This window comes from Homalodisca vitripennis, unplaced genomic scaffold (genome assembly GCF_021130785.1).
Source record: "Homalodisca vitripennis isolate AUS2020 unplaced genomic scaffold, UT_GWSS_2.1 ScUCBcl_4;HRSCAF=275, whole genome shotgun sequence".
NCBI classification, from domain to species: domain Eukaryota; kingdom Metazoa; phylum Arthropoda; class Insecta; order Hemiptera; family Cicadellidae; genus Homalodisca; species Homalodisca vitripennis.
Window position 1 is genome coordinate 545,728 of NW_025776145.1, and position 23,364 is coordinate 569,091.

At 33.2% G+C, this 23,364-nt stretch overlaps 1 protein-coding gene across 1 annotated transcript; it reads right to left on the reverse strand.

Moving 5' to 3' along the window:
* Window positions 1–617: 617 nt before the first annotated feature.
* On the reverse strand, window positions 618–22,280 carry LOC124370149. The gene is made up of 6 exons (XM_046828440.1): window positions 22,144–22,280; window positions 20,881–21,086; window positions 18,500–18,650; window positions 14,263–14,387; window positions 8,938–9,123; window positions 618–950 (listed from the first exon to the last, which is right to left on the reverse strand). The coding sequence occupies exons 2-6, from the start codon at window positions 21,074–21,076 to the stop codon at window positions 769–771; spliced, it is 840 nt and encodes a 279-aa protein (XP_046684396.1). The 5' UTR covers window positions 21,077–21,086; window positions 22,144–22,280; the 3' UTR covers window positions 618–768.
* Window positions 22,281–23,364: the final 1,084 nt, after the last annotated feature.

Sequence of the window (23,364 nt, forward strand, 5' to 3'; positions counted from 1 at the left end):
TTTGAGTATTCAAACGGTAAACGACAAAATATTTTAAGATTAATTCTAAATAATGAATAAAAATATTGAAAAGTCTAAAAAGGATTGGGTGTGTTAAGTTATCTTTCGATAGAAAAATCTCCCATCAAATGAAATAAATCAAAGTCCAAGAGGACTTTACAATCCGCCGGCTCTGTTTTCGACTTTTTAAGTAAGTAAGTTTCACAGCAAATCTGGATCACTGAAGGAAGATATCTTTCCTACTGATGCAGATGTGTACAGAGCAGAAAAGCATGTGTTTGTGAAACATATGGTCAGATGTGACATCTCTAAAGCAACATTTAGTCGCCTCATAACTCAGTCACAGCAACAAAATGTGTAATGTGTCACTGCCTAAGTAGTAAATGGAAACGTCTGCAGATATTCCTTTCTTGTACTGAGGAATTCTTAGTAGAATTTTCTAAAGGGAATGAAAATGCCAACCTTCTAGTTCTGCTCAGAGGCGGTATGTAAACAATAAGCTAGCTGGCTACCTCAATTAAAAAACAGCAAAAATTGTCCTTCCATTTTTTTCCACTCTGAACTTCAACTGTTCAAAGCAAGGTATGTATTGGATTTCTTAAAAACACTAAAGCATATATATCAAAATAATATTTATTGAATAACAAATAAAGACACCGTACATATATCTGACCAGAACTACATTATATAAAAGAAACATATACACAACTGATTGTCTTTTTTAACATCAACTGATGTGTGATGTTATCTTTTTCCAATATTATTACTTCAGTAATAACGAATTCCGAGTCCAACATTTTGAACAGCCTCTTTTAAGTCTCTTACTTGTTCATATTCATCGATATTATTTTTTTTGAAGCCAGTGATGCCAAATTTCGATATTCTCTCACCCCAGAGTCTTGTGTCAGTGAGCTTTAAAAGAGCTGTTGAAAGTTTGTTTTTTAATTCACCTGCAACATAATACAAAAGGCTAAGTTTACTTTTACAACTCTTAACTAAAGTGCTTTTACATCATTGCAACACAACAGAAAATCACAGTTCTTAATTATTTCTTTCTCGATTAAGACAAAGTATGTTTAATGTGTTATCAGAATCAGAATTATCTTTATTTATAATCATCAAGATTACAAATGGTGTCAACATTTAAACAATTACAATGGCCTTTTATTCTGAGGTGGCTGGGTCAGTTCTGGAATGTTCCTTGTAGGAATTCCTCGAGAGAATAGAAAGGTCTGTCCAATAGCCATTTCTTCAACGCTGCTTTCAGTGAGGAGCTTCTCTTGTGTTGCAGTTCTTGTGGTAGCCTATTGAAGAATTTCCTGCCGATGTACGATGGTTTAGATTCATACAACTTCATGTGGTGTGCTGGGAGGTTGTACAGTGCACCATTTCTGGTATTGTGACTGTGAATGTCTCTATTTCTTGGCAGGTATTCTCCATCGACATGTAACACGACTTCTAATATGTACATGGAAACAACTGTCATAATTTTTAGATTAATGAAAGCATTTCTACAACTTTCCATGTGTTGTAGGTCTGCCAGGACTCTGACTGCTTTCTTCTGGATGATCAGAATTCTTTTTAGATTTGTTGCTGATGTGGCACCCCACACTTCAATGCCATATCTCAGCTGGCTTTCAAAAAAAGAGAAGTAGGCAGTTCTAGCAGTGTTTGTGTTGCTAAGGGATTTTATTTGTTTGATCATAAACATGCTGGTGTTAAGTTTTTTGCAGAGATAATCTATATGTGGTGTCCAGGTCATCTTCTCATCAATTGTCAGTCCCAAGAACTTAACACTTGTCTCCATTTGTACTTCCGGTATAACTTTGACTTCAGATGCTCGTCTTCCAAATGCTATCTGGCTGGTTTTGTTTGGGTTTGCAACCAAGTCATTTCCATTGCAGTACTGGTATGCCATGTTTAGAGCAACATAGCATGACACTGCTAGGTCGTCTGGTGATTGTCCATTCAGCAGAAGCGTTGTATCGTCAGCATACATTAAAGGGGAGCAGAAATCGCCTAGGTACTGTGGCATGTCGTTAACAAACAAGATGAAAAGTGCTGGTCCTAGAACCGACCCTTGAGGCACTCCTCTTTGAACTGGGAGAGGTTTCGATCGTATTTCCTCTGTGATTCCTCTGTGTGTGTGCTTCAGTTCTACTAGCTGTTGTCGGCTCTTGAGGTAACTTTGAAACCATTTGTTAGCAGTTTCACTTACTCCCATGTGTTTTTTAATGATGAGTTCATGACTGAGGCAATCAAACGCCTTACTCAGGTCGAGTAGAATTGCTGTTGAGAAATTACCTGCCTCCAAGTTGTCAACAATGGTTTCAGTTAGCTTTACCATCGCTGTGATTGTAGATTTTCCTGTAGTGAAACCATGCTGACAGTCACTGAGAAGGTAGTTTATGGAGCAGTGATCGAGCAGTCTCCTTAACACAATCTTTTCACAGACTTTAGATAAAGTTGAAATAAGCGAGATCGGTCTGTAATTGCTTACCTCAGACTTTTCACCATGTTTAAACTTGGGATAGATCTTTGAGATTTTCAGTCTTGAGGGAAACTTTCCTTCTTTGAAAGATTTGTTAAAGATAGTGACAAGGGGGAAGGTAAGCTCGTCCACACAGTGTTTCAGCATTTTGGAGGAGATCTCATCTATGCCAGCAGAGTTTTTTTCGGCTTTAATTCAGAGATGATTGCCCTGACTTCTGATGTGTCTGTATATGTGATGGCGTTTAGTTTTTTTATTGGCTCATGGACTATGGGTTGAATTACTTTTCTCTCAGAGTCTGGGATTCTACTTAGAGTTTCTTCAGCTGTATTTATGAAGTATGTGTTAAAGCAATCAGCAACTTTTTTGGGACAGGATGATAATTCTCCATTTATTTGGAGTTTGAGCTCTGAAGTGCTTTTCTTTTTATTTCGAGCGTTATTTATCACTTCCCATGTGGCCTTTGATTTGTTTACTGCCCTTTCTATGTATTTAGCGGATGCCTGTTGTCTAAGTAGCTTGAGTCTTTGATCATAGGTTCTCTTTTTTACATTTGCCTCTTCTTTTTCGGATTGATTCCCTGTCACTTCATATCGTCTTTGATATTTTAAATAGTCTTCTTTTAGTCTGAGTGCTTCCTTGTCTGAGAAGTGTTTTGGCTTGTGTTTTCTTTTAGATCTCTTGTTCTTCCTGGGGCATGCCGAGTCCAAGGCTTTTGTGAGGATGAAGTTAAACTCATTGTATGCTTCCTCTGTGGTAGGAGCTTTGACTACATCCTGCCATGTTTCCCTAGAAGCTGCAATTTCAGTTCATCCAGGTTTTCTAATTGCAAGCTCCTACACACCTTGGTAGGTTGTTTAGCAGGGAGTTCTGTAAGGATTGTACAAATTTGTGTGGTGTGGTCTGAAAGTCCGGCTTCTATTACTTTGCTTGTGATTTTCTCTTCCGTTATGTTGGTGCAAATACAGTCTATTGATGTACTTGATAGCATAGTTATCCTTGTAGGTGGTAGGTTCAATCTACGTATGTTGTGAGATGCTAGTATTTAATTTAGTTTGATCATTTTCCTGTTCGGTTTGAGAATGTCTATATTGATATCCCCCATAATAAGTGTTTGGGAATTTTCTATTTTGGTAGTGTCAATAGCGCTGGAGAGTTTATTCAGTGCCTCATCTATATTTGCATCTGGTGGTCTGTATATACCCAAGATATTAAGGTGTGTCCTATTCCGTTTTATTTTGATCAACGACATTTCACACAGAAGTTCTTCACAGTGCTGTGATATATCTATTGGTTCTGTGTACTCTACAAGATTTTCAGCCACAAATATTGCTACTCCCCCTTTTCTATGGTGTTTTCTGCTGAAATGTGATTTAAGGCAGTACCCTGGTAATAGTTCTACATTTTCAATTTGGTCCGATTTGAGTCCATGTTCACTTAGAATTACTATACTTGGTGTATGTGTTACAGTCTCTATAAAATGTATCAATCTGTTGGCCTTGTTGGAAACTTCTTGAATGCTTTGATGAATGATTGTTATGCTATGGTTTGGTTCAGTGTTTTTTCCCTGGTTCTTTTCTTGGGGCTTGTTACTAAAAAAGACCTTCCATCCTGAGAGTAGGTGTTGTTCAGCCCTGCCATTTGTGTTGAGCAGATATTTTTAATGCTTTTCTCAAAAAAATCTTCAATTGTTTCAGTTGGTTCAAGTTTTGTCGCCGTGATTGGAGGGGATATTGTAACCTTAAATTTGTGGTCACTTTTTTTATCAAGACCGATACTTTGTTCTCTTAGTTGCTGTTGTAGTGATAATTCTTGTTTTTTATTATACTGTGTGTTATCTTCTTTGTTATCCCTACTTTTTGCCATCTGGAGTGAGACACTGAAGAGATTCTGTTTTCTAGATGGTGATTTGGTGAGCCTGTGTGGAAGGGGGCTTGACAGACAGTTTATTTTTTTATGATGTTTTATTCTGAAGGTTCCAGTATTGCGATTAATGGTGGTGTGAGGTGTCAGTGATGTGTTCGGGAGAGGCTCCATGTGTGTTGCTGATTTTTCCTGTAGAACATTAACCGTCCTAGCATCTGTCAGTTCCTCTCAATTACAATACTCTGGTCTCCATTCAGCTGACTTGGGTTGACAAGTCAGTATTGTTTTGTGGGACAGTTCAGGCTGAGACTTGGATCTGGTACATTTGGGTTGTAAGTTATGGATGAGCTTAAATTGTGACACACTGTCAGATGTGAGGTAAGGCTTAAAGCTGTCTAGAACAGTTCTAATATAAGTCTTGATTGCGTTGTCATACTCCATTAACCTAAGTTCCAGTGTTCCATTTACATGTTTTAAATTTTGAACTGATGAGTTTAGGAGTTGTAGTTCTTCTTTTTGGGCTAAAATGTTATGCTTGAGCTTGTCTGACTGCTTGTTTGTCTCCTTAACTGTTACTTCCAGGTGTTGTATTTTTTCTTTTAAGGCCTCGTTTACAGAGGACAGCTCCTTTATTTGATCTGAATATGTTGTCATGTCTGCCTCAGCTTGTTTAATAAGATCTTCATTCAGTTCACGCTCTTGTTCAAGCTTATTTCGGAGAGATGATAATTCGTTGTGCAGATTATCATTTTCATCTTTGAGTTCTTTTACTACCTCATTTACTATATTGAGATTGTCTTCGAGTTTAAGTTCATGTTGGGATTTTTCTTGTCTAGTTTCGTGTAACTGTTGTTTCAGATAGTTGTTCTCATTTAATAATGCATTTCCTAGTTCTGCAGCTAGCGTTAATGATTGATTTAGGTCTAAATCTTCTTCTAATGACAGGTCTTGTATTTTTGTTTTCAGGTTTTCAATATTTGCTGCGTTGTCATCAGATTTACAAGTGTCACATATCCATGATTGTATGTCACTGGCTGTGAGATTTTTGAATTTTTGAAAATGCCTTTACAATACTGGAAATTCAACCTATATATAGCTTATTATATATAATTGTTTTAAGAATATTCCAAATAATAATAATAAATTATCTTCATTAAAATTTCCTTACTTTCAAAAATATTTCATTGTTTGAATATTCTTGATAAGAATTTTTTATAACTTTGCACTATGTCATCATGTATGTGTGAAAGGTTTATATAAATTCCAAATGATACAAAAGGAACTCAATTTTATAATTATTAAAAATATATAGTTTTAGCTCTTTTACTTAAAATGTTTAATTTTTTTAGCAATTTTTGAACTTCAACACAATCCACCAACATTGTATTTTCAGAAGTTCGTACAATTATTTTACAACACTGAAATTCAACCTACATATGACTTATTATGTATCATTGTTTTCAGGAAAACTAAAGAAAAAATAGTATTATTATTGTTGCTATAGTTTTTTTATTCACACAAAATTTAACTAGAACAAGCCTGATAAGGATGTTGGTTCCAATTCAGCTAAGTTCTCTCAAATCACTAGATTTGTTCCTAAAACTAAGTGTGACTTCATCAGCCATATTACTAATAACCAAAACAAAATATAAAGTAAAAATAAATCAATTAGTCAGACACCAAAACAACAGACAACAGACATAACTATAAGATAGTTGGTCCGGTCAACTGGTCACAGTCAAAATAGTTGCTTGCACAAGATGTTTCTTCTAACCATACAAAGAGGAATAAAGTTTTATTTATTGAGTAATAATATACCTTAATTGGTAGCTCGATTATTCTGCATCAATTGATGCATTGATTATTCCATCGATTGATATTCGATTTTTAACCCAAACATCCCAAGTACGCAAATAATAACAGATTTCTGAAACGTCTGCTTACTGCCGTATATATATGACAGTGCCAGTACACGAGTGGCCTAACTGTTTTTTGCCAGTTAGAGGGTTAACTAGTCCACATGTGTATATTTAGTTGTTTATTAATTATTTAGAGATTAATGTACACTGATGATAGTTGAATACCAAAACACGTGTATGGCAATAAAATAATTATCAAAAGGGTTTTAGTTGACTATTCATCATACTAATATAAAGATAAGCCTGTAATGTGGAGAAAATAACATAAGAGATATATCTAGTAAATATATATATTTTTTTTCTGGTGACACTATATAAACAAAATGGCATTGGTTAGTTGTCCAAAACTGGTGAACTGTTAGAATAGTCCAAGCACCAAGAGCCAATTTGCATTGTAATCACAACCTTGGTTTTCTAGAAATCAATAAAGAAATTTTCCCTAAGGGAGACATTGATTGGTAATTATGCTGGTGACAGTCGAAATGGAATGGTATAAAAATGGTTCAGATATGAAATGTTAATGTTTTCTCTGATTATATTCTTCTTGGTTTGATAAATTTAAACCACTTATCAGGTACATAAATAAATGTTAAATTTTTGTTTTTATATAGATCCTTAAGGTGGTAGCATTCAATCTATTTATCTAGTTGTCTAAACGGTGATATAAACTATTGTGTCTACTAGTTGGTTTAAAGTATATCAAGCTAAGAAAAATATAATCTGAGAAAACAATTATTCAATTAACCCTTTCAACACCCTCCCATTTTGACCTATGCTAAAACTAGCACGGTTGACCAACAATTACTTTTTTAGGAAAAATAGTTGAATTGTCATAAGGAAAAACCAGGTTATATTTAAATTGGCTCTCAACTCCTGACCTACCATTTACTACCATAACATTTGGCCAATAATAATATGATCTTATTCACGAGATAAACCTTTTTTTTAATTTTTCTTATGACACAAAACACATTGAGTATTAATGTCTGTTTTTCTAGTGATACCTACTCATTATTATGTGGACATCAACTTTAGTATTGCCAGAATTTTACAGAGACTACTTTTCAGGAATCTGAAGAGCTCCACTAAACTATAATTCTATGTTTGAAGTTTGTTTTTGATGATGGAAGGTGATACAAAATATCAGTAACACTGCGTTTTGAGATCTGCAATCTGATCTCTTCTTCATTTAAATAACTAATCTAACACATAATTACAAACTAGGTTAAAATAAATAAATCATACCAGAGCTTTGTGACACATGTAAGTCAGCGTGATTTTATTTCCTGCAGAATATGGACTCAAAAATATGTGTTCTTATGAGAAAAAATAGATGTGACACCTTTTCAGAGCTACATAATGTGCAAAAGCCTATCTCTTAAGTTTTGCATTAAAGTTTTAAAAGAGAACGTTAGTCTGCTGTTGCCCATGCATTAGAGGCTCACTAGGTTAAAATAAACAAATCATCCCAGACAGTTGTGACATAAATCAGGAATCACAACCACCATGCTGTGGGTCAACTTCACTAACTCTAAAACATGCACAAAAAACTAAACACAACACTAATTATTCAAACTTAACTACAGAATACAGGTCACAATAGATCTGCATTTGTCGACCAACCACCAACGATGAGTCCTGACTTACGCGTCACAACGCTCTGGGATGATTTGTTTATTTGAACCTAGTTTGTAATTATATGTTAGGTCAGTTATTTACCTGACGAAGAGATCAGATTGCAGATCTCAAAACATAGTGATACTGATTTTTTGTATCACAACGATGGCAAATGTCCGGAAAAACTATAATTGTCATTTCCCAGTAAATGTTGGGTAAAGAGTAGTAGTCCCACTGCATTTTATGCGGTTCTGTCTGCCAACTCGTTGCCAGGGATTCCTGCATGCCTGGGTACCCACATTAGAATGATCTCGATATTTCTTGTAGACAAAACTTGTATTCAGTGCCGCGGTTACAAGTCAAATCCGGTACCAAACTCGCTTTTTGACTCGTCTGTGTATCACAGGATCTCCATTTAATCAATTCTTCACAGAACATACTACTTAGGGCCCTTCCTGACATATTTAGTTTATTAAATTTCTGTAATCATGTTTCATTGTTTGTACTTTCAATAGACCATGAGGGTTTATCAATGCTGTAACTTTACTGTACTGTGAGCTCTTGAATTCCAAGTTACGTAAACATTGCTTATGCTCTAGTACAAAAGGGGGCAGGAGCATTCATTCTTAAAACATATTTATCTTTTAGTATAGATTGAAACACTAGCTCATAAGCATGCTGCACGGTCTACACTTTAGGGTAAACCAGAAGTTCGTCCTCAATGAATCGTGGTTGTGACAGAGGGCGGTTCTCTGTACTCAGCCATCAAACTAACCACAAGGTTGAAGCGGAAAGCATTGGTAGCCAGTCTAATGGCAGAGTGATGTATATCAAGCATTTTTCTGTAATCAAGACACAAATGAACAAATGCTTTATAAAAGCGAAGCACACATGTCCTATCTGCGCCCCACCTAGTTACTGTTATAGCTCTCAACAAGTCAATTCGCGATAAACATTTTGCTCTTAGGTCTTTCAAATTTGACACTCAGTTAAGAGTGCTATCTAGTGTAATCTCTAAGAATATCACAAGAGAATAGTATCTACCTGGAAGTCTCGAGTTGACTACAATAGGGTAGGGAGGCAGAGGACCTAAGCTCTCCAGTACAAAGAGATCCTTGCCCCTGTCTTGTAGGTGAACCTTGTTGTAAGCTAGAGTGTTGGAGTCCACAGCCGCTGCTTCAGCCTGCTTCTGAAGCACCATTTGGACTGAGGCCAGGTGAGATCCAGACTCTGAACACACAATAACTCATAAATGCTTCTGTTTAAATTAAAGATCACTTCATCGTATTATACATTATACAAAGCTTGATCAGCTCCTCAACTGTTTACTACAATACGGCCATCATATGTTCAAGAACTCAATAGAACTCTGAGGAAGATGATGATATGATGGGGGGTTAATGTCAAAAACGGATAATTATGAAAATATGTATCACTACCAAGGATTATTCATATTGTGTCATGAGTAACTTTGATCCTAGACCTGATAGAGTTGTGTGTTGGACTCAGTATGCATTCCTCCAGATAAGCTTCTGGGATGGGGAAATGGAGACTGAAGAAACATGTAGGACAAATTTATCTTCAAGTTCCCGATTATTCCTCTTACAATACCAAATATTGGTACAATAATGAATACATTTCTTAATAAGTCTTTGTACTCAGAATTAAACTTATGTAATTGTTCTCTTAGCTCGCCAGGCCACTATGGGTGACATGGCTGTTCTTTTGTTAGGTCGATAATTAAAGACCATGCCCTTGGTCTATATTTATAAATAAATCTATATTTTACAACAAGTATCTAATATCACAGTAATCATTATATTTGTCATTTCATTGCCCGAATTTCAATGCCATTGTAGTTGCATCTATATATATAAAAATGAATGTTTGTATGTTTGTCCTTTATGGAATCGTTAACTATTGGACCGATCATGATGAAAATTTGTACGTATATGTATTTTTCCACGGAGAAGGTTTATAAGCTATGCCCATCCCTTTCCCGATTCAGGATTCCGCCCCACTGGTTACAGAAATACCCATAAGAAATGCATTGCAGCAAACATATGTTAACGTCTTTTCAAATTTTTAATCAGCTGTTCTTTGTAAACATATATTACACTTATAGTTTTAAAGCATAGAGTAAGCTTAAGAGAAACGACAAATTTTGTTTAAACTGTTTTTGCAATCACTGTTAAACATAGACTTTACTATCCAGATAATACAATTCAAATTTGACGTAAAAATTCACCTTTAACTGCAATATTTATTTAATATAAACCATGCTCATGCTTGATCAGAAGAGTAATGCAGATATCATAATTACTATCTTACGTTGGCTACAAATATAAAGAATGTTATAAAATCAACCTTAGTTGTTTTTTTTGACAGAAGTATGGTTCTCAAAACTCCGTGTGTACATATTCTCTCGATCGGGACAACAAAGCAAGCTCAATCGTGGCATCGGAGATATAACTAATTTAATCTAAAATTTATTATAGTAAAAAAAAAAATTTACTAAGTAATATAAGGACTTCGGTTCTTAAGATTTGCGTGCGAAGCCGTGGGTAACAGCTAGATAGAGGCAGGAATATGGTACATACCTTCATAATACGCCCAAGAGGCTCACGATGGAACGACTATCAATTATCTCAGCAATGTTTAGAATGTGATAGAAAAAGAATAAGTGAATATAGTGTACTGTTTTCAACGGGAAATTGCGTGCGAAGCCGCGGGCAACTTTTGCAAAAAATTATTGAAATGCGCAGCAAAGCGCGCCGGGCCCGCTAGTAGTGTATAAAATATAATTTTATTTCATTATTAGTGCATTTATATGTAATGCAAAAATCCAAAAATTGATATAAATCTGTATTTTGATGACATTATGGTGAATCGTCACATATGGCGGATTACAGTGATGAAGATAACAAAGACATTCAGGACTGAATGATGAAGGTGAACTAATAAGTGATCATGGACATTGATTGTTCAGAAGATGGGACATTTTGAAGTGGCAATAGAAGAAGATAAGGACTCTGAGAATTTATTCCAACACCATGTTGAGGCTGAGGCAAACACAGCAAAGAAGTCAACAGACATCACCAACCATTCTATAGAAATCATATGACTAGAGACCTTGGAATCAGGATGACGTACATTTTAATAAATTTAAATATTGGCAGATTTAAACCCCCTTCAGCATTTGACAGAGTATATTTTTTACTCTTTTACTCACTGACCAACTTATTAAAACTATTTAAAAACAAATGCATTTACTTAAGATAAAACAACAAAAAAATACACAGAATAAATACATGTGGAAAACAAAGATTGCTGTATGAGGACCTGAGTTTTAAAGCTTTTATTGATATAATAACTAATATGGGAGTTGATGAAAAAGCAGATATTAAGGACTGTTTTTAAATGACTGTTTGTGAAATACCCACTTTCAAAAATATTAAAAATATTTTTCAAGGGAAAGATTTTTGCAAATATTTTGGTTCCTTCATTAACAATCTGACTACTAAGTGGACATAGTCTAATGTTAGCACACCTACCACACAACGCTCCTGTAACCATTGATAGTGAAAGTGTTAATTCTTACTACAGACAGGATGTTACTTGTAGTCATACCCTGTTCTGCTAAAGTTAAAAGTATTGTTACCTATATAGACAAAAAATTTAGCTAGTATTACTGTCCATCCAACATAAAAAGTACAGTTGGGTTTAAGGAAAGAGTCATATGGTATATAACTAAAATAAACCTGAAAAAATTGGGGAATCAAAATATGTGTACGAGGGTACAAATGGTTATGTTTGTGTTATTGTATCCTATATGGATAAACCTACTACTACCACTCTTGTAAGATCTGATCTATTAGTAAGTAGTCACATAGTTCTAACCTTAGATGACGGGCTTCGTCAACATTATGGTAACATTGAAAGTAGACATGTTTTCACTGACAGAATGTACACAAGTAAAGAATTGGCTGAAGCAGTCCATGACTGAAAATGCACAGTACTGATAATGTCTTGAAAAGCCAAAGAGGAGTAACTTTGATTTTAAAGGAAGATCATCAAAGAATTAGTGAACAGGTACAGAAAAGATGACAAGATTTTTGTTGTTCAGTATAAAGAGAAGAGGGACATTATTGTTCTTACTACCCTCTAGGATACAGAAACCTGAAAAATGAGTTTTGTCAACAAATGTTAGGAAAAAGATAATCAAACACCTAGTGTCTAGCTTCAGAAATACACAGAAAAGAGGAAGAACGGTTGATGTTGATGTGAATGAGGCATAAAGATTAGATGGGGAAACTTCTTATCATGTACCCAATGTAAGGGTTTCAGAAAAAGGACCGTTTCATAAAAGTTATAGTCAAGAGGACACTGTAAACATTAAACACTTTTACAACATTACAATTAACTATATAATTATTGAAGATGTGCCTTTTTAACCCTTTCAGTGCCACATTTATTTTTGGAATGTTAGTCAACAATGCCAAGAGTATTTTTGAAGGTGTTATCCAAAAGGACCGAGCCATTCACTTTACTACAGGCCTAAAATTACACACACAGTTTGGTTATATCATATTATAAACAAACATAAACATAACTACAAAATTCTAACAGAGCACTTGCCAAAACAGCAAACAGACAACAAAGCATCTTGGCTATGATTTCATTGACGACCGGCCAGCTCGATCGTAAACTTTTGTCATTGTTACTAATATTGATAAGCTGTGTTTGTGCACTATATAACATGATTAACAGAAAGTATGATTATTTTAAATGTGAATTGATATAAAATACATGTAAAAATATAATGTTTTTATTCCTTAGTTTTGAAGTTGCTTAGTTGCTCAGATAAAGTGTAAAAAGTTTGAAATGTGTCCTGAGTACGCAATACAAATATTGCAAAAACTAAAGTGCATATGGATGTTTGCTAATTATATCTTTAAAATGAGATATCTCACATAATTTTACTACTAAAAATAAAGTAGTAGTATTTGAAGTATAACATTGTTATAGAAATAAAATCAAGAGGGCTTCCAATACAGCAGAATCATAAGCTTTGTAATCAAACCATACACTTGAGTTAAAACGGATGTTCTAACCCCAAATTGTTTAGTAATCTAGTGAAAATTTCATTGGTTGACATATATAAATTGACACATTGCAACTTAGACAGACAGCTACAACATAAACTACTCTATAATACTTTACCATTTGTAAGTAGATACCGAAAAATTAAGATATCAACATAATGGATAACATGGATTGTCTAATTATTCATTGTATTTTTATGATAATATTAACAATATGATCAATCAAATGATTTACTACATAGTATAATACATCATAAGAATCAGAAAATTAATATAAAAAGCAATTACATGGATTTTATTATTCTTTTATATAGATTACTCACAGTTGTTAGTTAGATGTCCCAATTCAAATATTGTCTTTAGAAGAGTTTATCGTGCCAAGTAAATTGATAAATAAAGCAATATTTTAATTTCACATTCTCTATGTCCAATCATATTATATTAACACATTCACAACAACGTGTACTCCATCGGGTTACACACCGGGCTTTCGTAAAGCACGTTGAGCTTTATGATGGGGTACACATTGCTAAGCATATCCTTATTGCATTTTTATTATTTGCTTGTCTTGATGGTTCGTTAAATTTGATCCTGCGCTTAAATAAATACCTCAGACTATTGTGTACCCCGTTGGGCGCACGATTGGTTAATTTTTAAGGTAAATTAATTTTTTAGGTAATCCTTGGGGTACACGAAAAAACATTTAAAAAACATATTGAAATACTTTTTTGTGCAAAATTGTGAAGCCTACATAATTTGCTCATAATACTTAGATGTTGAATGTAAAAAAAGATTATGGCTTTTTGCCATTATTATTGAAAAATTTAACTGCAAATAAAAAAAGTTCGGAAATAAGCCGTCGTTGTGAACGTGTTTAAATTAATTTTTTCCGGAAAAAGTACGAAACAATTGTACAAATTTATTTATTGTGTGAATTTTTCTTTGTCATCAAGGTTACCTATAAGACCAATATAAGAATGTTTGCTAATGATCAATCAAATCCCAAGGAGTGACATGTACCACCATCTAACTCAGTGTCGCTTATACAAAAACGAAGCATTATGCAAAATTTCAAATCTAGAAATCAGTTCGTTCTTGAAATATCGTGTGGCAGAAATGACGTGTTTCCAGGCCAACTAGTTACAGGCTTTGATAACGCTCAGTCTATATAAAAAACGTTACAGAAGCTGTAAATTAAAGAAAACTAATCATAAGAAGCCGCATTAGTCTACTAGAGCAAACATAAAATACGAGTATATCATACTTATGGCGTTTCCGAAGAAAGTAGCATTTTCACCCAACTGTCGTAAAGTTTTCAACACTATGGTTGAGCCACTGAGGGATTCATCGTCTGAGTAGGCCCACCGACAACCTCGCAGGTCCAGAAAACTCTTTCACATGCTTTCTGCAAACAGCCAACATATATAACGTAATTTATTAGAAAAATCTCAGTTCGAGCTAACCTTTTTAAACAAAACTTATGATAAGATCATATATGACATAGGTAGCCGATATAATTGAGCCCTCTGGATAAAAGAGGCAGTGTCAGGAACAAATCAGACTGATACTACTGTGTAACATACATTGTTGTTGGCCTAATACGGAGTAAGTTATAATAAACAAAACACTTGCTTGCAGATGTAAAACTTTGTGCTTACATCCTAAAAAGAAAGTGAAGTGGAGACAAATTGTTAATTGTAGTTTAAAATTTTATTTTTAATTAAGTAAAACTATTGTTTTATTTTAGTAGTTGTTTAATTACTTTATTGAGTACATATTCACTCCAATGAATGTACCTGAGCTTGCTAAGGTTTTGAATCTGGCTTTGACGATTTGACAAAGTAATTTTTGCGAGTTTAAAACATATTAAACTATTCAGAAATTTGCGTATTTCTTTTATAAGGATGAAAATGTCATGTTTTATTTGATTAATCTGTGTAGTTGTACTACTTATTAATTTGACAGGTTAATTACACCAAATTAAAAAATCACATTACTATACATTAATTACTGGACAGCGTTTGCAAGACATTTGTATGGGATTACTACCAGCTTTGTACTATTAATACTTATCTTATAGTCCCTTAGAACAGAGTATTTACATACAAGATGGGTTAAAAGTTCCACAAAAATGAAATATTTCTTCAGGAACGAACTCATAAAGAAAAAAGTTTGATCCATTCAATTTTATTGGGTTCACTTAGGGTGTTCAATACGGAAACCCATACTTTTTGCCACAGAATAGAATAGAATAATCTTTATTGCACATATTCTTGGAGAACAGGGCAAAAGTCATGTTTATGTTACAATTGGTGTATGAGTTAGTGTTTGTCAAAAATTGTGTGTTCTACATTGAACAAATTCTTGGATGGTGTAAATTGGTCGCTCCAGTAGCCAGTTTCTTAAGGAGGCTTTGAAGTTCTTTTCTGGCAGTCTTCTTAGGGATTCAGGTAGAATGTTGAAGAACATTGCTCCTTGATAAGAAGGTTTCCTCTCAAATAAGCTGAGATGATGTTGATTTAGGAGAAAGTTGCTCCTGTGTCTGGTGTTATAGGAGTGTCCGTCTCCAGTTCTTGCTTGCCCTGATTTGATTGTATAGAGGATTGTCTCTTGGATGTACAGTCCTACTACAGTCAGAATTCTCAGTTCTTTGAAGGCTGTTCGGCATGTGTCAAGTGGTCCTAGTCCTTTTAGAGCTCTAATTGTCCTTTTTTGTAGAACCAGCACCCTTTGGAGATTTGAGATTGTCGTGCCTCCCACAGGCTATCAGGCCGTATCTCAAGTGAGATTCAAACAACGAGTAGTATGCTGTCATAGCTACATCAGTGTTGCTGATTTGTGCAATTCTTATTGCGTAAAGACTGCCATTTAGTTTTTGACAGAGCTGGTTGATGTGTGGTTCCCAAGATAAATTTCGGTCCAAGGTGAGTCCTAAATATTTTCAGAATTCTATTGTAGTTACTTCTGGGAGACCATGATAGTTATTTTGAGTAGCTGTAAAAATTAGTTGTTGGGTTTCTGATTTATTTAAAACCAAATCATTTAGGTTGCAATATTGTTTAGCCATATTGAAAGCTACAAAGGAGTCAATGTCTAGTTGATCTTTGTTTTTGTTTGCTACAATAAGGGCTGTATCATCGGCGTACATTACCATTTCACAATAGTTTTGAAGGTATTCTGGAAAGTCGCTAGTCAGAAGGATATACAAGACGGGTCCAAGAACAGAGCCTTGCGGCACTCCTCTGCTTACTGGTAGTGGTTCAGATTTTACTTTTTTGACCGTGTTGTGTGTAGTGTAAGTAATTTCCACAATCTGTGTCCTATTGCTGAGGTAGCTCTTGAACCAGTCTATTTCTTTGTCAATGATTCCCAGAGTTTGCAGTTATTTTGTAATGAGCTTGTGGTCTAGACAATCGAAGGCCTTGGTAAAGTCCAAAAGTATACTTGTGGCTATATATCCTGCTTCCAATTTATCAATGATGGTTTCAATTAGTTGGACCAGTGCTGTTGCTGTAGATCTGTCTTTTACAAAACCATGTTGTCTCGGAGTAAGAAGGTGGTGCTGTTTGAGATGGTCCAGTAGTCTAGTTAGCACTACTCGCTCCAGGATTTTGGAAAAAGTGGAGATAAGTGAGATTGGGCCGATAACTGGTGGCTTCATCAGTTGCTCCAGTCTTATATTTTGGATAAATTTTTGCGAGTTTCAACCCGCTGGGAAAAGTCCCTTGTAAAAAGTGATTTGTTTATAATAGTTGTTAGTGGAGTGATAATTTCATGTTTGCATGTATAACACAGCACTTTATGTTATACATAAAAAAGTGTTTCTGAACAGTTTTTTATCTATTCCTGACAATTTATACAAAACAGCTTAGGAAAATGTAGAACATAATAATTTTTTAAATAGGTGTCACAGTTTTAGAATGTGAAAATAAAATTTATAACAATATTTTTAATACGAAAGTGTAATTTTATTTCTTTGTTTGAAGTTTGTTTTTGACAATGAAATGATTGTGAAGGAAACAGGGGTTTTCCGCACATTTGCCATCGCTCAGTGATACAAAAAAATCAGTAACACTACGTTTCGAGATCTGCAACCTGATCTCTTAAATAACTAACCTAACACATAATTACAAACTAGGTTAAAATAAACAAATCATATCGGAGTGTTGTGACACACGTAAGTCAGCTTGATTTTATTTCCTGCAGAATTTTCAGAGCTATATAATGTGCAAAAGACTATCTCTTAAGTTTTTCATGAAAGTTTTAAAAGAGAACGTTAGTCTGCTGTTGCCCATGCATTAGAGGCTCACTTTAGAAATATATGTATTAGTGTCTCACTGCTGATCAATTGTTAAAAATATGATTATCTGTTAATACTAATTGTTTTTAAAGCAGGAGTACAACATATACATAACAGGTTTTGCTGAAGTTGCATGCAAAATTTCGAATCTATAACTCATTTCATTTGAGATATCCTCTGGGCAGATGGACAGACATACAATCGTACAGAACAGAAATTTACAAAAATTACATACACCAATTCCATGGTTGGACTTAAGCTATTGTAGAATACATTCTTGTCTATCTAGAAGTGAAATTTTTAAATTCAGTGGGTGAAATTGTTCTCAGGATATCTTGCTACGATATATTAAAAATATTGCTCATTAAATTAGGTTTCATAGCAATGTTCAAATAATAAAAGGTCCAATGAGCTAGAGAGGGTACTATAAGATTTTCATCATAGCCCCATCGGGCTGTCCCCCAAAGGTGACATCCGATCACCATGCACACAGAAAAATAGCTTACTATTACCAGTAAGCTAATCAATGCTGAAATCAAATCTTATCACTGATTTTTAACATTGACTTTCCATTTTATTATTTTTCATTTTACTCTGTGAATAAAAATGACACATATGACTACCTACTCAATTTGTTTACAAATTTATTTATTCTCCTATTTTCTCATTGCCATCATGGTTAGCCATAAGAAAATTGTACAAAATTTGTTAACACTCATGAAATGAAGCTTGATGCTAAATTTGAAGCCTATAAGCCAGTTCATTTTCGAAATATCAATCAAACAGCCAGAAAAATAGACAAACAGACAGACAGAAACCAAATCTTTTCCAACCTCTCGAGTAATAAGCTTTGCTAAAGCTCAACCAATAATTTTTTATATTCAGTATTGATTTTCCATAAAAACTCAATTTTGCTTCAGGCTTCGAGAAATGAGATGTAAACATTAGCATTGCATACAAGGTAAACATGTCTACTATTTACATTATGTTGCACAAAGTAAACATAATTTTCACTACAAAAATATCTAAATTCTCATAACAAATAATATAAAAATAATAAATAAAACTTTTTGCTCAGGGATAGCTGTAACTACCTAGAGTAGCTCTCATTCATACTGTGTGTATATTAAGCGAGCCCAAAACTATAAAATTTGTAAGCACAATTATTATAAAACCAGTGCATAAGCAGTTAGAAACTCACTTGCCATCGATGTGGATGATAACGTCAGAGTAGTAACCAGGTGAGTTGTCCTTGTTCTGAGGGTGCTTGAAGACTGCAGCCACAGGGAGTAGTTCTACGAATTGGTTCTTGGAATCCAACAACTTCACAAGAGCACTTGATGTCATGAAGGCTAATATAGAAATACAAACACTAAGAAGTCTAATAGAGTGATTTTGACTGAAAGTTCATTGTAGTATAAACATGATTTTGAATGAACAAGATACACCATAGTGTACACTTAAAATACCAATAAAGTAAAAGTTTAAATACAACTGATTAACATTTGAATTTACTAGAGTCATTCAATAAAGATATGTTATTATATAATGTTGTTGTCCTTGTAGGATGGGACAATAAAATGCATACTTATCATAGTCTCTAAGAACATGTATTAACATATACTGTTTTATTCAATTAAAAATTTTGTTAACGAACAAACTGTATTTTTCTTTATAAGACTTAATTTAATTTATTTTATTGAGTATGACTTCACATCTCTTTGGACCAAAGAAGACCTTATCAAGCAAATATCTCTAAGTGGTAATTAATTACCCCATTATCACTTTATATATATATATATTAATTAATGAAACCTGAGCAACTTATTAAACCAAAGTGTATTCTCAAAATCTATAAACATGTCTAAAAATGTAGGTTTACAATAATTGTTTACATTAATATTTTTAATTAACATTTCCACATTAAATTATAATATTGTGCGGTTTAATTTCCAAACAAAGCCATGCAATAACGTTTCTTAAACAAAACATTAAGACATTTTTCAAAATTATTATAACCCAACTCTATGATTGCTTAATATTTTAGAGATATAAAAAGAATATTTTAGGGTTTTAAACAAAGCTGTACTAAAGTATAACAATTATTTTTAAAGTGGTGGAATCTAAAGAAAAGTAAAAGAAAATTTTGCTATGAGCCCTGTTTGTTTATTGTTATTTTGTTTATAAGCCGTTTATGAAAACAGGAAAAATAGAAAATACATTTTTGTTTATTCCAAAAGGAGTGGTAGGTCCAAAGAAAAACTGTTAAAGATAAAGATTATAAAACTATTTACACTATGTACATTAAAGATGAATGAAGGAGTGAGTTGTTTTTTATTTATACAAAATTACATTCCTTCAGGCAAAAGTTATTAAAAACATTCTTAAATTATATTTAATTAAAAAATATAATTTTTTTTAAGTCATACATATATTGTACAAACTACAAAACTTTCACATTTTCATCTTCAGCTGTTTTTGGTCTGGATAACAGAATAGCCAAAATTTACTATTTTATATGTATGTAATTTTTTGTGAAGTAATCAAAAATAATTTTTTACTTTTTCTGTATTTAGCCTGGAAGGTAAAATGATCTTAATGATCTTTATATGCGTGTTTAACAATGACAGGCTTTTTGAAGGTTACAATGTCTGAAGTTCTGATGTGAAAATTCAAAAAAAGGTCCAGACAGGGATAGTTTTCTATCACGAATGTCACAACTTCAATTGGCAAGACAATTACGATTTTCTTGCCATCCAAGTAAGGGTGCTTTTATCAGCTCTGTTGAAGTTCATGATATTATACAATGTATCAAGGAGTGAAGGTAAGAGTTTTGCATATTATAGCTATTTCGTATATCAGAGATTCAAAGGTTATGTCAATTTCTACAAATTGGTTCTTGATTACAACTTTTAAATATGTAAATAAGAGGGAACGTCCTAGTCTTTGTTTATTCAGCAAATGAAAAAAAAAATCACTTGCTGTATTTCTTCTCTATAAGACAAGATTCAATATTAAACTTATTTCTAAAAATAGATCAATTAAGATTAATAATTTAGCTTTTAATGCTAGCTTTATATTTTCTAAAGCACTACTTTGCTATAACTATATACATATCATATGTCCATCCACTAAGAAAAATACCTGCAAAGAGTTGTGTACCTAGATCCCAGAAAAATTTCTTGAAATATTATGAAAAGCAGTGTTTTATACAAAACAAATTTTGTTAATTATTGAATGAATAGAAATGATAAGTTTAATAACTATATAATCAATGGTTTACTTCAGTTTAAAAACTTAAAACTATTTTCTACTTATGAATGAGAAATAATAAAATGTATTCCATAACTATACAAATGTATGCATTTATGGGAAAAAACTGGATCCTACTAGTTAAGTTGATTTATGACATAAATGGTCCAGAATCTAGATAAATTAAATTGTTCGATCACAAACCGAGGCTTCAGTAATGATAATCTGGCTTACAAAAACCATTTTCATTGGCTGTTTCAAAAAAGGGTAAGACTTAGACATTCCAAAATATGACATAGTTTCCAAACATTGCATATTCTCTTTAATTACCGATATCAATGGAGTTGTCAGTGAATGGATCTACTCTGTCCTGCAAAGGACCTCCCCCTGCACGTGACTCATACATAAGCGTGGCCTCACAGTCCAGAGACTCCTCCAGGTAGCTCATGAGTAGCTCGTAGAGCTCCACTGGGTGACTGGGACACATGTATGTGGCAAGACGCAGCTTGCCTCCCTTACGTGACATGGCTCAATTTCTGTAATACAAGAGATTTTCTAGGTTACAGAGTATCACAGGAAACAAGAGAACAGGTTCACGGTCCAGTGAATAGGTGCAAATTACCTTCCTTTAGGCGACATAGCTCTCTGTCTGTGATATAACAAATTATCAACAAACATGTAAGTAAATAAAGTTAATCAGTTTTATACAAAGCAGATGGTATATGAAAATCTGGTGAAAAACATAATATAAATTATATCAAAAAAATAGAATTAATTAACAAATTAACTGAAAAATCTGTTAATAAACTTACTGGGTGTACAATTCTAAAAATTCTAAGCTATAGATGTTGTATATTTCCAAACAAACATTCCTATAACCCTATCTCATAAATCAAGCCATTTGAAGTTATATGGTTTCATTCAGTCTATGAGACCTGTTCCCACTGACTCTATGCAATAATTAATAATTATTATCACTATAAAAAAGTTAAGGACATAGTACTATGGTAACAATATATAAAGTTTATTATGAGTTGGTCTGTAATATGCTGTAATTGATTGATTATGTAATAATGAATAAAAAATAATTAACATAATCTAAATATGTTTGGCCATTACTTTCAATGTTGTAAGTTTCTTGGGAACATACATACCTACAGACAGACAGTAAAAATATTTTATTTTGAAATGTAGAAGACAAATTAATATTTTGCAATTAATTGCGTATATTTTCTCCTATAGTTTATAAATAGTAATATTATTATTCTCTTATTGGATTCCCATGGTAATAATATACCAAGAGGATAGATTTAAATTCAGCAAATACTTACTTACATCTATAAGGAATAATTATTTATATTTTTAATTTCGTTCATTTGAAACTGTTTCAGGAAGCAACTACTAGTCCTTTTATAAAAAATATTTATCAAAGTTTCACTTCATGAAAATACTATTTATATTTTTTCTTTTAAAAAGTGAGGTTATGTGTTACAAATTTACAATATTAATCGTGTTGGAATACGGAAAATGTTAACTTGGTAGATAGTTTACGGTCACGTTTACATAAATATACTATGAATTAAGCATGATTACCTTCAATTCAATGTGACAGGAGAGAGAGCACAAGAACAAAGTTCAGAGACAAAAGAAACCGGTCGGCGCAGCCAGTCACTGACTGACGTACACACCACGACCACACCGCGCCCGCAATACGCTCAGCTGACCTAACCTAGTCTGACCTGATACTCTCAAGGTCACAGTGCAGCTCTTTTTTTCTTATCACTTACTATCGCCCACTCAGTACGTTACAGAGTTCAAATTATTATTGAGTAGTCTACTTGTAATAACATCAAACCTATGAAGTGTACTGAGGATTATATATGTTAATCCTATTTTATAAAAAAGATAGTTGTTTACAGCTTGAATCTGAATATTTAAAAATGTATGAGTTTATTCCCAAATATTAAGTATAAAATTTGCACTGTTGGTATTATCTGAAAAAATATAACACTAAAACAGTATGAAAAATGTTACAATATAATTAAACTCCGAACTTAAGCAAATTTCACTGTTGGAACTGAATTAGTAAGCATGTAGCAGTTTTTTAATCTCTACAGAAAATCTATATTTAATTAATTATTTTATTAAATAATAACCTATTAATTAATTTAAAAATATTTAATTTTCTTTTTAATAGATTAGATGATGTAATGCCAACATCAACTGTTCAGATTAAATGTTCTAAAACAAAATTTATACGGTTTTATTTTATAGAGGGATCTTAAACAATTCTTAGTGATCAGTATGTTCAGTATACATATTTCATAAAAAACTCATATTACATCTGTTTAATCTTCAATAGGATTTCAGGATCATTTATATTAATACGTGTAACAAAGATGTACTTTATATTCCACATCATAGATAGGCCAATACAAGTAATTCACCCTTTGAAAGTCAACTGTGTGAAATTCTCTAATAAAACAACTTGAAAACTACCTGGAGTAAAAATTTATTCAACTTTAAGCATCAGAATAACTGGTTGTTTAACAATCTGTTTTAGTACAATAAGGGAATTTCTTGATAATGAGATAAAAATCACATTTTAAAAGCGTTAATATTGTATTTTTATGCTGGGCTTTTGTTAAAATGTATCATTACATTACAGTTTTTTAATGTCTGCCTCCTCGTCATTGGTTAATTAAACCTCTCCCCCCAAGAGAAAATCTGGATTTGTGACTGACTATCAACACACCTAATTGCTTCATGTTGATTACTTTGTCAAGACAAACTTTGGTGTCTTTATGGGTTAAA